This window comes from Uranotaenia lowii, chromosome 1 (genome assembly GCF_029784155.1).
Source record: "Uranotaenia lowii strain MFRU-FL chromosome 1, ASM2978415v1, whole genome shotgun sequence".
In the NCBI taxonomy this organism is placed as follows: domain Eukaryota; kingdom Metazoa; phylum Arthropoda; class Insecta; order Diptera; family Culicidae; genus Uranotaenia; species Uranotaenia lowii.
The window spans coordinates 33,650,800-33,667,952 of NC_073691.1; the positions used below are offsets into that span (position 1 = coordinate 33,650,800).

Consider the following 17,153-nt stretch of genomic DNA (forward strand, 5'->3'; position numbering starts at 1 on the left):
TGAGTACATATAGTTTTCTCATGGGAATTGTGCAAAATGAGTCCCGTTTTGAGTACTTCCGTGCCGTTTATGTGACTTTAGTCCTTTACAACGTACATATAAATCACTTTTGTAACTTTCAAGTTCATTAATGAGTACATAAAGTTCACTCAAAGTAATTGAGTAGTTGATTCTATTTGTCAGGCAATATGTAACTTCAAAAGTCTCCATTCAAGTAAGTATGTGCCTTTTGGTGACTTGGGTATCCTTCGACTACTCATTGTGGCTAACTGGAAACTAACAACTTTTTAAATATTTCAAGTTAAATCTAGAGTCTTATGACTTAAAATGAAAAAAACATTAATTGTAAAGTATTAAAATGTTTACTTCATTGGACAGTACAGTGCAAAAGTTTTTATCCCCACTATTCTCAAAAATGTGTTTTCGAAACCAGGAAATATGCATCTTTATCCCTAAGCTCAACTCTGCTCATTCACAACAGAGCCGCGCTAAGTGTGTGCATTGCTGGCGCTCTCCTGTCGAGTTTCGGGCCAGGAAAACAGCCTCACTCTCACTTCACCTCACTTATTCACCGTTCCACTTCACCATTCATCCGGCCCATCATTCCTTTTAGTTGGTGTCTGTTGAGCATAAATTTAAAAGTTGCTTGACCGTTCAATACGGTCGTAAATCATACACGGGTAGCCAACTTTCGAGATGCAAAACGCCGAACATATTCGTCTTTTTTCATTTATTTTTTTTTCTCTCTCTCTGGAAATAATGTATAATTTACTACTTTCCGTGAGACTTTGAATAAGTCGACCGGTAGCTTCTTCATTTCCGGTTTAACCTTTCCGTGTTATTTTTTCTTCGCAAAAATAGATATAATTTGCCGTGCCGATTTCGTCGATTGGGCGATTAAAAATGTTTTCACCAAGCCAAGTCAAGAAAGTGGTTGGAACAAAAATTACTTGTCTAAATATTTGACCTCGCCGAGCAAGTGCCAAGAAGCAGCTAATTTTCCAATCAACCCAACAGACGCACGATGAAAAGTCTCGTGGAAAGTCATTCCCGGTTTCTTTGCGGAGATTTTTCTCCAGGTCCTCAGAACGTGAGAAAAATGATTCCATCGGAAGAAAGGAGGATTAATTTGATTCTCGGTCTCCCCAGCCCAGCTAAATCAACTTCCGGACACCTTTCCATCGTGGTGATGTTAAATAGAAGCGAGATTTTTCTTCCCCCCACCTTTCTATCTTTTATTTGGAGCTCGTGTAGGTGGGCACAAGTTCAAGACCAGTCAACTGGTGTAGAGAAAATAATTAATTAACAACTCATCCTGTATCCTCGCGGAACGTGATTTTTTGCGGAAGCTGAAGATAGAATTGTTTTTCCTTTGGCTCAAGTCTTTGGAACGATTGAAGGCACGGTGAGATAGAAATGTCATTCGATGCTTCCTGTTCCTCGGAGAAAATAGAAATGGTTTTCGCACCCGTAAGTTTTTCATTAAATTAGGATTTTTTCGTATAAATTCTTTACAGGAAAAAATCTTATCAGGAACAATAAGGATACTCAGCAAATATTTTTGTAGCTATATTCTTAAGCTGTTTTGGTATACCTTCCTTTTGAAAGTTGAAAAAACAGCATTGATCCACCAAAGTAGAGTTTATATACTTACATAAATTTCATTTTCTTTCAAGCGACGAAAATTACTCCAATTGGGCGTTATCCGACACCCTATTCGTACCTATCAGAAGAATGCAAGAGAGCGCAGTTTTTTTCCTCGCATAGCCTTCAAATCGTTGCCAGCTACAATATTTTCCGGTTCTCTCATTAGTCAATATTACTCGATTCTCATCTGATTTTTAGCCATCTGAACGCACTGCTGGTTGCTGAGAGAACATTACGATGATTTTCTCAGTTGAAGCCCGTGCTGGAGCAAAATAATTTCAAAATTTGCAAACATGGCGGTCTTTCTATCAGATCAGATTTAAACTGACTTCAGACGACATTTTATACGATCTTTTCACTATTCAGTTGCAATTGCGATTCGCAACACCATTGTAAACGACTTAAGTTATCATTTGTGTTACGATTTCATGTTGTCTGGGACCTCTTATCAGATCATTGAAAATTTGAAGATTTTCGGAATAATTTTCAGTGCATGTGATATCTTTTGTTCGTGTATTTTGATTACAAATTTTCAAATAAATTGATCGTTTTATTCGTAAACAGTTCGTTGAATTGGGGAGGGTCTCCTCGAAAATGTGACTAAATTTCAGAGACGCCAAATATTTCATTTTAACGTTCTCGAAAAAAAAGAGAAAATTTAAATAACTTTTCTGCCAGCCCATTTTGGCTTATCTTTATTTAATTCCAAATTTTCTCACTTTATCTTATCTCTGTCTCTTTTACTTTCGAACTATCCTCATTTATTTTTAACGCCTATTGCCTTCGACTTCATGTTTCTTAAATCTCATCAAACTAATTTTTGTCATTTTTGTCATTTTTGTCATTTTTGTCATTTTTGTCATTTTTGTCATTTTTGTCATTTTTGTCATTTTTGTCATTTTTGTCATTTTTGTCATTTTTGTCATTTTTGTCATTTTTGTCATTTTTGTCATTCTTGTCATTCTTGTCATTCTTGTCATTCTTGTCATTTTTGTCATTCTTGTCATTTTTGTAATTTTTGTCATTTTTGTCATTTTTGTCATTTTTGTCATTTTTGTCAATTTTGTCAATTTTGTCATTTTTGTCATTTTTGTCATTTTTGTCATTTTTGTCATTTTTGTCATTTTTGTCATTTTTGTCATTTTTGTCATTTTTGTCATTTTTGTCATTTTTGTCATTTTTGTCATTTTTGTCATTTTTGTCATTTTTGTCATTTTTGTCATTTTTGTCATTTTTGTCATTTTTGTCATTTTTGTCATTTTTGTCATTTTTGTCATTTTTGTCATTTTTGTCATTTTTGTCATTTTTGTCATTTTTGTCATTTTTGTCATTTTTGTCATTTTTGTCATTTTTGTCATTTTTGTCATTTTTGTCATTTTTGTCATTTTTGTCATTTTTGTCATTTTTGTCATTTTTGTCATTTTTGTCATTTTTGTCATTTTTGTCATTTTTGTCATTTTTGTCATTTTTGTCATTTTTGTCATTTTTGTCATTTTTGTCATTTTTGTCATTTTTGTCATTTTTGTCATTTTTGTCATTTTTGTCATTTTTGTCATTTTTGTCATTTTTGTCACTTTTGTAATTTTTGTAATTTTTGAAATTTTTGTAATTTTTGTAATTTTTGTAATTTTTGTAATTTTTGTAATTTTTGTAATTTTTGTAATTTTTGTAATTTTTGTAATTTTTGTAATTTTTGTAATTTTTTTAATTTTTTAATTTTTTTAATTTTTGTAATTTTTGTAATTTTTGTAATTTTTGTAATTTTGGTAATTTTTGTGATTTTTGTAATTTTTGTAATTTTTGTAATTTTTGTAATTTTTGTAATTTTTGTAACTTTTGTAATTTTTGTAATTTTTGTAATTTTTGTAATTTTTGTAATTTTTGTAATTTTTGTAATTTTTGTAATTTTTGTAATTTTTGTAATTTTTGTAATTTTTGTAATTTTTGTCATTTTTATAATTTTTGTAATTTTTGTAATTTTTGTAATTTTTGTAATTTTTGTAATTTTTGTAATTTTTGTAATTTTTGTAATTTTTGTAATTTTTGTAATTTTTGTATTTTTTGTAATTTTTGTAATTTTTGTAATTTTTGTAATTTTTGTAATTTTTGTAATTTTTGTAATTTTTGTAACTTTTGTAATTTTTGTAATTTTTGTAATTTTTGTAATTTTTGTTATTTTTGTCATTTTTGTTATTTTTGTCATTTTTGTCATTTTTGTAATTTTTGTAATTTTTGTAATTTTTGTAATTTTTGTAATTTTTGTAATTTTTGTAATTTTTGTAATTTTTGTAATTTTTGTAATTTTTGTAATTTTTGTAATTTTTGTAATTTTTGTAATTTTTGTAATTTTTGTCATTTTTGTAATTTTTGTAATTTTTGTCATTTTTGTCATTTTTGTCATTTTTGTCATTTTTGTCATTTTTGTCATTTTTGTCATTTTTGTCATTTTTGTCATTTTTGTCATTTTTGTCATTTTTGTCATTTTTGTCATTTTTGTCATTTTTGTCATTTTTGTCATTTTTGTCATTTTTGTCATTTTTGTCATTTTTGTCATTTTTGTCATTTTTGTCATTTTTGTCATTTTTGTCATTTTTGTCATTTTTGTCATTTTTGTCATTTTTGTCATTTTTGTCATTTTTGTCATTTTTTTCACTTTTGTCATTTTTGTCATTTTTGTCATTTTTGTCATTTTTGTCATTTTTGTCATTTTTGTCATTTTTGTCATTTTTGTCACTTTTGTAATTTTTGTAATTTTTGAAATTTTTGTAATTTTTGTAATTTTTGTAATTTTTGTAATTTTTGTAATTTTTGTAATTTTTGTAATTTTTGTAATTTTTGTAATTTTTTTAATTTTTTAATTTTTTAATTTTTTTAATTTTTGTAATTTTTGTAATTTTTGTAATTTTTGTAATTTTGGTAATTTTTGTGATTTTTGTAATTTTTGTAATTTTTGTAATTTTTGTAATTTTTGTAATTTTTGTAATTTTTGTAACTTTTGTAATTTTTGTAATTTTTGTAATTTTTGTAATTTTTGTAATTTTTGTAATTTTTGTAATTTTTGTAATTTTTGTAATTTTTGTAATTTTTGTAATTTTTGTAATTTTTGTAATTTTTGTAATTTTTATAATTTTTATAATTTTTGTAATTTTTGTAATTTTTGTAATTTTTGTAATTTTTGTAATTTTTGTAATTTTTGTAATTTTTGTAATTTTTGTAATTTTTGTATTTTTTGTAATTTTTGTAATTTTTGTAATTTTTGTAATTTTTGTAATTTTTGTAATTTTTGTAACTTTTGTAATTTTTGTAATTTTTGTAATTTTTGTAATTTTTGTTATTTTTGTCATTTTTGTTATTTTTGTCATTTTTGTCATTTTTGTAATTTTTGTAATTTTTGTAATTTTTGTAATTTTTGTAATTTTTGTCATTTTTGTAATTTTTGTAATTTTTGTAATTTTTGTAATTTTTGTAATTTTTGTAATTTTTGTCATTTTTGTAATTTTTGTAATTTGTGTCATTTTTGTAATTTTTGTAATTTTTGTAATTTTTGTATTTTTTTGTAATTTTTGTCATTTTTGTAATTTTTGTTATATTTTTAATTTTTGTATTTTTTGTTATTTTTGTAATTTTTGTCATTTTTGTATTTTTTGTTATATTTTTAATTTTTGTATTTTTTGTAATTTTTGTCATTTTTGTTATTTTTGTAATTTTTGTCATTTTTGTCATTTTTGTCATTTTTGTCATTTTTGTCATTTTTGTCATTTTTTTCATTTTTGTCATTTTTGTCATTTTTGTCATTTTTGTCATTTTTGTCATTTTTGTCATTTTTGTCATTTTTGTCATTTTTGTCATTTTTGTCATTTTTGTCATTTTTGTCATTTTTGTCATTTTTGTCATTTTTGTCATTTTTGTCATTTTTGTCATTTTTGTCATTTTTGTCATTTTTGTCATTTTTGTCATTTTTGTCATTTTTGTCATTTTTGTCATTTTTGTCATTTTTGTCATTTTTGTCATTTTTGTCATTTTTGTCATTTTTGTCATTTTTGTCATTTTTGTCATTTTTGTCATTTTTGTCATTTTTGTCATTTTTGTCATTTTTGTCATTTTTGTCATTTTTGTCATTTTTGTCATTTTTGTCACTTTTGTAATTTTTGTAATTTTTGAAATTTTTGTAATTTTTGTAATTTTTGTAATTTTTGTAATTTTTGTAATTTTTGTAATTTTTGTAATTTTTGTAATTTTTGTAATTTTTTTAATTTTTTAATTTTTTTAATTTTTGTAATTTTTGTAATTTTTGTAATTTTTGTAATTTTGGTAATTTTTGTGATTTTTGTGATTTTTGTAATTTTTGTAATTTTTGTAATTTTTGTAATTTTTGTAATTTTTGTAATTTTTGTAATTTTTGTAACTTTTGTAATTTTTGTAATTTTTGTAATTTTTGTAATTTTTGTAATTTTTGTAATTTTTGTAATTTTTGTAATTTTTGTAATTTTTGTAATTTTTGTAATTTTTGTAATTTTTGTAATTTTTGTCATTTTTGTAATTTTTGTAATTTGTGTCATTTTTGTAATTTTTGTAATTTTTGTAATTTTTGTATTTTTTTGTAATTTTTGTCATTTTTGTAATTTTTGTTATATTTTTAATTTTTGTATTTTTTGTTATTTTTGTAATTTTTGTTATTTTTGTTATTTTTGTCATTTTTGTCATTTTTGTCATTTTTGTCATTTTTGTCATTTTTGTAATTTTTGTAATTTTTGTAATTTTTGTAATTTTTGTAATTTTTGTAATTTTTGTAATTTTTGTAATTTTTGTAATTTTTGTAATTTTTGTAATTTTTGTAATTTTTGTAATTTTTGTAATTTTTGTAATTTTTGTAATTTTTGTAATTTTTGTAATTTTTGTAATTTTTGTAATTTTTGTAATTTTTGTAATTTTTGTAATTTTTGTCATTTTTGTAATTTTTGTAATTTGTGTCATTTTTGTTATTTTTGTAATTTTTGTAATTTTTGTATTTTTTTGTAATTTTTGTCATTTTTGTAATTTTTGTTATATTTTTAATTTTTGTATTTTTTGTTATTTTTGTAATTTTTGTAATTTTTGTTATTTTTGTCATTTTTGTTATTTTTGTCATTTTTGTCATTTTTGTAATTTTTGTAATTTTTGTAATTTTTGTAATTTTTGTAATTTTTGTAATTTTTGTAATTTTTGTAATTTTTGTAATTTTTGTAATTTTTGTAATTTTTGTAATTTTTGTAATTTTTGTCATTTTTGTAATTTTTGTAATTTGTGTCATTTTTGTAATTTTTGTAATTTTTGTAATTTTTGTATTTTTTTGTAATTTTTGTCATTTTTGTAATTTTTGTTATATTTTTAATTTTTGTATTTTTTGTTATTTTTGTAATTTTTGTTATTTTTGTTATTTTTGTCATTTTTGTCATTTTTGTCATTTTTGTCATTTTTGTCATTTTTGTCATTTTTGTCATTTTTGTCATTTTTGTCATTTTTGTCATTTTTGTCATTTTTGTCATTTTTGTCATTTTTGTCATTTTTGTCATTTTTGTCATTTTTGTCATTTTTGTCATTTTTGTCATTTTTGTCATTTTTGTCATTTTTGTCATTTTTGTCATTTTTGTCATTTTTGTCATTTTTGTCATTTTTGTCATTTTTGTCATTTTTGTCATTTTTGTCATTTTTGTCATTTTTGTCATTTTTGTCATTTTTGTCATTTTTGTCATTTTTGTCATTTTTGTCATTTTTGTCATTTTTGTCATTTTTGTCATTTTTGTCATTTTTGTCATTTTTGTCATTTTTGTCATTTTTGTCATTTTTGTCATTTTTGTCATTTTTGTCATTTTTGTCATTTTTGTCATTTTTGTCATTTTTGTCATTTTTGTAATTTTTGTCATTTTTGTCATTTTTGTCATTTTTGTCATTTTTGTCATTTTTGTCATTTTTGTCATTTTTGTCATTTTTGTCATTTTTGTCATTTTTGTCATTTTTGTCATTTTTGTCATTTTTGTCATTTTTGTCATTTTTGTCATTTTTGTCATTTTTGTCATTTTTGTCATTTTTGTCATTTTTGTAATTTTTGTCATTTTTGTCATTTTTGTCATTTTTGTCATTTTTGTCATTTTTGTCATTTTTGTCATTTTTGTCATTTTTGTCATTTTTGTCATTTTTGTCATTTTTGTCATTTTTGTCATTTTTGTCATTTTTGTCATTTTTGTCATTTTTGTCATTTTTGTCATTTTTGTCATTTTTGTCATTTTTGTCATTTTTGTCATTTTTGTCATTTTTGTCATTTTTGTCATTTTTGTCATTTTTGTCATTTTTGTCATTTTTGTCATTTTTGTCATTTTTGTCATTTTTGTCATTTTTGTCATTTTTGTCATTTTTGTCATTTTTGTCATTTTTGTCATTTTTGTTATTTTTGTCATTTTTGTCATTTTTGTCATTTTTGTCATTTTTGTCATTTTTGTCATTTTTGTCATTTTTGTCATTTTTGTCATTTTTGTCATTTTTGTCATTTTTGTCATTTTTGTCATTTTTGTCATTTTTGTCATTTTTGTCATTTTTGTCATTTTTGTCATTTTTGTCATTTTTGTCATTTTTGTCATTTTTGTCATTTTTGTCATTTTTGTCATTTTTGTCATTTTTGTCATTTTTGTCATTTTTGTCATTTTTGTCATTTTTGTCATTTTTGTCATTTTTGTCATTTTTGTCATTTTTGTCATTTTTGTCATTTTTGTCATTTTTGTCATTTTTGTCATTTTTGTCATTTTTGTCATTTTTGTCATTTTTGTCATTTTTGTCTGTTTGTCATTTTTGTCATTTTTGTCATTTTTGTCATTTTTGTCATTTTTGTCATTTTTGTCATTTTTGTCATTTTTGTCATTTTTGTCATTTTTGTCATTTTTGTCATTTTTGTCATTTTTGTCATTTTTGTCTTTTTTGTCATTTTTGTCATTTTTGTCATTTTTGTCATTTTTGTCATTTTTGTCATTTTTGTCATTTTTGTCATTTTTGTCACTTTTGTAATTTTTGTAATTTTTGAAATTTTTGTAATTTTTGTAATTTTTGTAATTTTTGTAATTTTTGTAATTTTTGTAATTTTTGTAATTTTTGTAATTTTTGTAATTTTTGTAATTTTTTTAATTTTTTAATTTTTTTAATTTTTGTAATTTTTGTAATTTTTGTAATTTTTGTAATTTTGGTAATTTTTGTGATTTTTGTAATTTTTGTAATTTTTGTAATTTTTGTAATTTTTGTAATTTTTGTAATTTTGTAATTTTTGTAATTTTTGTAATTTTTGTCATTTTTGTAATTTTTGTAATTTTTGTAATTTTTGTAATTTTTGTAATTTTTGTAATTTTTGTAACTTTTGTAATTTTTGTAATTTTTGTAATTTTTGTAATTTTTGTAATTTTTGTAATTTTTGTAATTTTTGTAATTTTTGTAATTTTTGTAATTTTTGTAATTTTTGTAATTTTTATAATTTTTATAATTTTTGTAATTTTTGTAATTTTTGAAATTTTTGTAATTTTTGTAATTTTTGTAATTTTTGTAATTTTTGTAATTTTTGTAATTTTTGTATTTTTTTGTTATTTTTGTCATTTTTGTATTTTTTGTTATATTTTTAATTTTTGTATTTTTTGTAATTTTTGTCATTTTTGTTATTTTTGTAATTTTTGTCATTTTTGTCATTTTTGTCATTTTTGTCATTTTTGTCATTTTTGTCATTTTTTTCATTTTTGTCATTTTTGTCATTTTTGTCATTTTTGTCATTTTTGTCATTTTTGTCATTTTTGTCATTTTTTTCATTTTTGTCATTTTTGTCATTTCCTAAACCTGAACTTTGTTCTAATATTCAGCAGTTATTCCACCTTTTCTCTGCCTGATTCATGTCCTCCCTTCCCTGTTTACACGCATATTTCCACTCAAAAAAGATGACAAATGCATGGTTCTTCCGCAAATAAAGCCACGGGCTAATGGACATCATTTAATCCACCCTACTGCACGGACCTACAGCAATCTCAGCCTCCAGGAGAACCGGGGTTCAGGAAAATCCCCTGAATGAGCTTGCACCGAGAGCGAACGGAATTCATTCTCGCTAAGTGAATTCAATAAATTTACATCGTCATGATTCGTGTCGTTGTCGTCTTTGTTGTCCTCTTTCAGCCAACCGGAGAGAGCGTCATTCTGATGGAATGGAATGGAATCATATCGAGCGTTATGACAGCTCAAAATGCTGCTTGCCAATCCATATCGGTTCGGTTCCAAAAACGAAAGGGGGAACCAACCAAGATCCTTGCTCTTTCAATCGGCGTATATTCATGACAATTCTGAACGGTTTAAGAATATAAGAGTTAATCTGATTCAAAATTTTCTCAAACAGGTAGTAGGATATCTGCAGATATTTTCAAAACGACATAACCTATACCAAAATGGATTCAGACGCATTATTTGGAAACATTTGAATGAACCCATATTTACTTGAGCAAGTCTTCTTAAACATACTTACATGATAAAAAAAAAATTGAACCATTCTAACACTGATGACATCCAATCAAGTCAAACGGCTGGCTGCTTGCTCGTTGTCGTCAATGTCATATGTAGTAATTTCGGCAATCAAATCAATTTCCACCGGATTTCGGCCGGGGATAATGGAAAGTGAAAGGACCGAGAGAGCGTTCGTTCTTGCTGTTGGGGTGTCCCGATATTCGTTGACTTTTTCTCCCAGCTGATCGGCAATGAATGGAACAATGAAGTTCCAGGTATTGTGTGCCATTGACTGGTTGGATAGCTGGTAAATGACCAATCAACAAAAATGATTTCACCGTAGGGACGAGAAAACGATTTCAATCGAAAACAAATGGCATACGGGTAGAATTCAGAATTCAAGGGGATTCTTGAAAGAAATCACAGCCTTAAAAATCCTGAGGACCTAAACTATCATTTAAGTAGTAAATCGATTTTTTTAAGAATAAGTGTGATAATATAGACTTGTTGAACTTACGGTTTTCGGATCCTCCAGAAGAAAACGTATCCCGGTAGCAGAAGATTCGGTTGCAAAGTCGACGAACCAAAAAACATTGTTTTGGTTCTCCGTTTGTTTTGGCCAATTCGTCTGTTGAGAACAATAGCGAGATCATTGATGGTTGCTGATGACAGTTGGTGATGATGTAGACAATACAAATGTTTACGTTATCACACTGTATAGGAAACCTACTCAAACTGTGGTTAACAGTAACACTGCAGTGTTGGCAGATAAGAATGAGTAGATTTATCGTATTACTCTTTCAGAAATGAGTACTTTCGTGGATAGGGAATATGAAAAGTGAAGAGTGCGACATTCGCAATCGCTCATGAATTGTGTAGTTATGTAATGACTAGACTGACGAAACATGCATAAAGATAACTCTATTCCACCACTTGCGTTTTCAACAGGTTATGGGCCCAGACACGTCTGGATTGGAAATTTTTAAGTTAGTTCAAGAGGGATACCCTCAAGTATTTAACTTGCGGTTAGCAAGTTCTGCAGCAGCCAGCGTAGAGGGACAAATCAGCCGAGACGAGCCAACCTAGAGGGACCAGCCAAGGCAGAGGCCAGGTCGCCAAAAGTCCACAGCCAGCCTCTCGTGGATTGAGAAGGTTACTCTCGATGCCGTCGCGAGCCACGTTGCGGTTAGCAAGCGTGAGCTCACGACCGATGGCCGGGAAGAGTCCCAGGATCCGCAACCGAGATGGTTCAGCGCGAAGGTCGGTCGGTCCACCCCGGAACAATTGGGTGAAGCTGATAGCCGAAAGGGTTACTCTCGTGCTTTGGTTGTGCGCTGCGGTCAGCATACAGAAGCTACCAGCTCAGGGGATCGACAGCGTAGAGGCCACGAGATGCTTCAGATCAGCCAGAAGGATCTCCAGGAGTTCGAGGCTGGGGAGTCGGGTTTCGAAAGGGTTACTCTCGATGCCACGAAGCCACGATGCGGTAAGCAGCATAAGGTCATTTCCGACGGCCGGGAGGAGGACTTTCGGGATCTGTAATAATACTGTCTAAGTCGGAGGGACCTCGACCAAAGAGCAATCCCCCCAGTTCTTGGTCTAGAGCAGGGGTTTTCAGATCATTTGCTCGGCGGAGCACTTTTTAAAATCAAAAATTTTGGCGGAGCACCTTTAAAAGAATGAAAAACCCGAGTTTTGAAAACTTGATAGTATTTATCGTTTAAATAAGACGTGTTTTGTCATCGCAGTCATTAAAATCAGTAATGAATGACTACTCTTTGAATCACTCAGAACATATATAACCCAAAATTGAGAACGCCAACGCATCAAAACAAAGTTCGGCTAGCGTTCTTAATTTTGGGTTGCTGTCAATACCCCAAAAACAAAGTTCGAAGCTCCAACTTAACACCCCAAAAATTTGATCGTTTTTCTCAAGTTTCGGTGGTTTCGCTTTCGTTCGGGCAGAAAACTTTTTTCAAAGAATTTGAACGAAACGGATTTCAATTAATGTCGTAAAATCGTGAGTATTAAAATTACTTGTGTAGGCTTTAACATCATGCGACATAAATGTGATATTTTATTTTTCAGGTGCTTGACGCTGCAATAGTTTGAAATTTAAAAAATGGAGGACCTGTCGAACATTGTAGATGGAGAAACATGGCGAATTTTAATAGGTAAGTGATTGAAAAAAATCTTAAACCTATCATTAAATTTTGTTTTTTTTTTTTTCTTCAGACAACGGCTTCACGTTGGCCTCTCTCCAAATCACATCCGAAAAAGATTTGGAAGATATTGGAGTGTTGAAGGGGCCGCGGCTGCTTATAAAAAACTTTTTGTCCAAGCAGACATCACCGATGCCGGAATCTTCCAATGCCGGTCGAGTTCGACGAGAGATCGAGGTACGTGTAATCATATATTTTGTAATTTATTAACTTAAACGTGGTTAAGGAAAACACTTTTGTAAAAAAAACTTTTGGAGTGTTTCCCATTTGCTTAAATTTGGTATTGTTTTTTTTTTATGATAGGCCACCGTTATTCGAGAGGTACTGGAAGCGGACAGCAATTTTAGCAACAAGTTTTACGCTGTCCTGCTGAACGAGTTACCCCTAGATCATAACACGGCTTTGGAAATGGTCAGGATATTATGTAACCATTTCTTTAAAATACGGATGTTGAATAACGAGTAAGTTTATCAAAACTCATTTTTTGAATTTTTATTTTTTATTGAATTAATTAGAGAATCTTCAAAACATATCCAAAAATTCACAATCAAATTAACGATAACGTACCTAAATGCTCCAAATTATATTAATTTACCCTTTTGTATAAACTATCGTTTCAGCTACCCCAACATTAAAGACAAGATGTCGCTGGCGGACGCAATTCTAGAAGCCTTTCCTTATCTGGAAAAAACAAGAGTCAGAGAAGATGCGCCAAAGGAATCATTGTTTTTTTGGAAAAATGATGGCAATATGAAAGGTAATCACACGGGTTTAATTCAGCGACGTCTGGACACGATGCGGAAGAGTGTGCCTCGTGAAAACCGAAAATTTCTACGAGCACCACATCCCAATCCACTGCACATTCAAGAAACCGTTTTGGAAGAGGTTGATTTGGTTGCTGATCTTCCCGCCATCAGAGAAAACATGAGGGAGATAATTTCGATGATGCGTAATACGCATGAAGTACTCGAGGCTATGCGCTCATCGAAAGTATCTCCCAAGGACATTATAACCAAGTTCCCTCATTTCCGTAGCTTTGGTGGCGCAATGGTGAGTTTATGAAAATTTTTCAAAATTATGTTTCAATTATTTTTCAAAATAATGTTTCAATATTTTTTGTGTTATTTCAGATCCAACAAGCATATCAACGGATCCACAGTAATGCTGAAAAGGCTCAACCAAACTTGGCATTACTCAGAACTTTCCTCTCGAAGGCTCAATTCTTGGGGAAAAATTTTGAAACGATTGAAGATGGTAAGAAAAATTTTATGTAATATTTGAGCCAAAAAACAAACGGTAACGGGCTTGTTTTTTACCAGTTACTTATTTTGGACTATTCTCCCGTAATTAACTACCAACTTACATTTTTTCAAATTTGTCATGATTAATTGATTTATAAAAGCGATACTGGATAATATAGGCAAGGTGATATGAGACATGTACCTGGTCCAAAATAAGTACGTTATCCTAGTTAGTATTCATACATACATTTGTTGTGTTTTTCAATCCGTCACATAATATCACAAATTTGTTTTGGACCACGTATATATTTTGGATCGCCTTACAACTACCCTCCAGTATTTCTCACATAAACCAATGAATCATAAAATAATTAAACAAATTTAATTAGTTTAAGCCCAGTATTTGTGAAAAACAAGTTTAAGTAATTGATTATTGATAGAAATATAATAAAAAAGTAACAAGGTGTTCCTATATTAATAAGTCTGTTGCTCTACAGCTTGGAAGCATCTATAGTAAAGGACTCATTTTAGACCAAGTAAAAAATGAATCAATATAGTTGAAGCCCGGGCTTTGTTTAATTATTTCTTTCAATTTTTCATGATTAATCGCTTTAAAGAGATATTTCGCTTTTGAATACGGCGAATGCCCCAACAACGCATTCAAAGTTTGACAACACCAAAAGCTTTTCACCCAGCTGATAACTCCGTTTGTTTACATTTGGCGTATTCGCCCTTTTCAAAAATTCCTACTGTAATATGCAAGGTGGTCCAAAATAAGTTCGTTATAATATTTGCATATTTTTTTAATTAATAATATTTAATTATTTTAGATTACATCCGTGCATGCGGAATACTACTCACGAGAATGGGTTCGAGAGGCTGCAAGCGGAACTGGATGGACCGGGAGCTGAGCATCAACCAATTAACACTGGCGCCTTTGATAAGGTGGGTGGATCCGGCACAGCTGGTAAGCCACATTCAATTGGGATTTCATCCACATATAATCTGTCTCGGTTTGGCAGAAAGGAGGGGGAATTACCTCCTTCTAGTCGATGGTGGTGAAACAATTGAATGTGGTGATTCGAGCCTTCAAGCGCTCGACACCTTTTTCAAAATATTTGATGTTCTCAACGTCAAAATCCCATCCCTGCTGAGGAGCCTATTGGACTTGGTTCAACTAGAGGTGTACCAGACCAAGAAGGCCACTCCCAAGCCAATGGTTTTGAGTGTCCTCAACCTCTACTCGCGTGCTCATCGCGCCGAAGAAGGTGTGTAGGAGAAATGCAACGGTTTTGAAGGTAGGTTTTTGTATTTCTTTTTTTTAACTATTAGTCTTTGATCATTTGTATAGATTTGTATAGAAAAATATATACCGAGGTTATCAGAAACTTTCGCAGCTAGATTGACCATGTTGACAGTCAATGCCTTACCATCTTCGTTTAGTCCATTTAACTAAATTAGCTTTATGAGTTTCTGGTAGCCTCAGCAATTATTTTTTAATTTTCATAGATTTCAGACATTTAGTAATCTAACCCTGTAATTAGTTCGCCTCCTCGTGGTGCAGGGTGGTAACGTACCAGCGGCAAAATGAACTTAACAAAAGCCTAATTCCTAGATGTAATGCGAGCAACCGTGTCTATGGATGAATGATTGAGAGGCTTTATATCTCAATCCCAAACGGAGCCTGTGGAGCACCAGAGCGCACTCCTCAGTAAGAAACGCTCTTACTGGACTACAGCGGGGCTCTGGTTCAGCGGACTTCTATTTCCCCAGCTACTCGTGGGATAAGCATGGATTTAAATAATAATAAAAAACAACAAGGTGCCAACTTCCTTCAAAAGTTGGATCGAATGGAAACCGATACAGTTGACATCAACGATGGTTTTCCTTGTCAATTTTCAGATTGCAACACTTCCTGGACTAATTTAGTAGCTTTTAAAAATCACTTGACTGGCTTTCATAATTTAAAAAGTATTGCTAATTTCAAATGCATGCTATGCGTGCTTTTATTTACTAAATTTTCAAATTTCAATAGGCATTTAAAGGAATTTCATCACGAACTGTTTCAATCTGAAGTATCTTCTGAAAACAATATTGAAATATATGAAACAACTAATGAATCGTCGATGCATAGATCACATACGCTTCATGCACAATTGCAACCATCCAATATTACTAACAAATTATTCTTTATGTCACCGATTTCTTTAGAAGATTTACAGAATCAGGCGTCTTCTATGGTATCAGATTTGCGTAGTGATGTTAAAATACCGGAAAATATGACCAAAATTTTTATTTCAAATGTTGAAAATATAATAGAAAATGTTCAGCGATATAATTTAACTTTAATAAAAAAATATCTACTTAATAAAGAGATTTCCACAGAAGACCCTGAAACTTCAAATCTTATTAACAAAATGAAAATAATGGATTTATTTACTACTGTAAGATCTCACAAAAAAAATTTTTCTTTTCTTGCACAAAAAGCCAAACATGCCATTCCTCAACCTCAATCTAAAGTACTTGGGAGAAGAAAATTTCGCAAAACATTACCTTTCTATCATCAACCATTTAGTGTTTCTCGAAAGCGGTTTGCACAAACATCTATTTCAAAACAACTAGAAACCATAACTGATTCTACTCAGTATATTTCAATTATTGATACACTAGGGCTTATTTTGAATAATCCAGAGGCGCGAAACATGGTGTTATCAGAAGAATCGTCATCGGATGGTACCATTTGTGGATTCAAGGATTCTTTTCAATTCAAGTGTCACCCATTTTTAATCAAGTATCCTCACGCTTTGAGATTAACAATGCATGTAGATGATGTAGAATATTTAAATCCATTAGGTTCAAGAAAATCCAAAAATAAATTAACTAACATTTCATTTAAAATTCAAAACTTTAATCCTATTATAAATTCTTCACTTGATCGAATATATTTGATTCTATTGTTCAACAGTAAATTCATCAAGCAATACGGTTACAAGAGCATCCTTAAACCATTGATTGATGATTTAAAGAAGCTTGAAACCGACGAAGGGATTAGTTTCAAAACTATTCATGGTGAGGAATTTATAATAAGAGGTGTTTTGATTAATATTGTAGGCGACACTTTAGCTCTTCATGAAATTTTTGAATTCCTCAGACCTTCAGCTAACTTTTTTTGCAGATCGTGCTATATATCACGGGACGATTTAAAAGCCGGTAATTTTGGAGTGCATTTCCGTTTACGTACAGTCTATCAACAGGATTTAGAGTGTCTTCAAGCCGGGTCGATGATTCCGAAAATGTGCGGTATTCTTAGGGATTGTTCGTTACATGATCTGAAATACTTTCATTTAACTCGTAACTTGTCGTTCGATCCGATGCACGATTTGCTAGAGGGAGTGGTTGGCTTAGTTTTGAAAATGATTTTAAATAACAGCGTTTATTGTCGAAAAATAACTATTTCGAAAATAAATACTCGCATCTCGTCATTTCATTATGGAGAAACCGAAACCTCTGACAAACCAAGTTCCAATTTTTCTGCTAACAGTTTAAA

At 29.2% G+C, this 17,153-nt stretch overlaps 1 protein-coding gene across 1 annotated transcript; it reads left to right on the forward strand.

The window, feature by feature from the left end:
• Window positions 1-12,265: 12,265 nt before the first annotated feature.
• LOC129759155 (uncharacterized) lies at window positions 12,266-14,888 on the forward strand. The gene is made up of 6 exons (XM_055756567.1): window positions 12,266-12,317; window positions 12,379-12,542; window positions 12,669-12,826; window positions 12,986-13,415; window positions 13,496-13,619; window positions 14,437-14,888. Exons 1-6 carry the CDS (start codon window positions 12,266-12,268, stop codon window positions 14,880-14,882), a joined length of 1,374 nt encoding a protein of 457 aa, XP_055612542.1. The 3' UTR covers window positions 14,883-14,888.
• Window positions 14,889-17,153: the final 2,265 nt, after the last annotated feature.

Bases quoted from the DNA above. Each gene is read 5' to 3' on its own strand.
- LOC129759155 (XM_055756567.1), top strand. From the start codon at position 12,266: ATGGAGGACCTGTCGAACATTGTAGATGGAGAAACATGGCGAATTTTA. The intron at 12,318-12,378 runs GTAAGTGATTGA...TTTTTTCTTCAG, and splicing joins AACATGGCGAATTTTAATAG to ACAACGGCTTCACGTTGGCC. The intron at 12,827-12,985 runs GTAAGTTTATCA...CTATCGTTTCAG, and splicing joins ATACGGATGTTGAATAACGA to CTACCCCAACATTAAAGACA.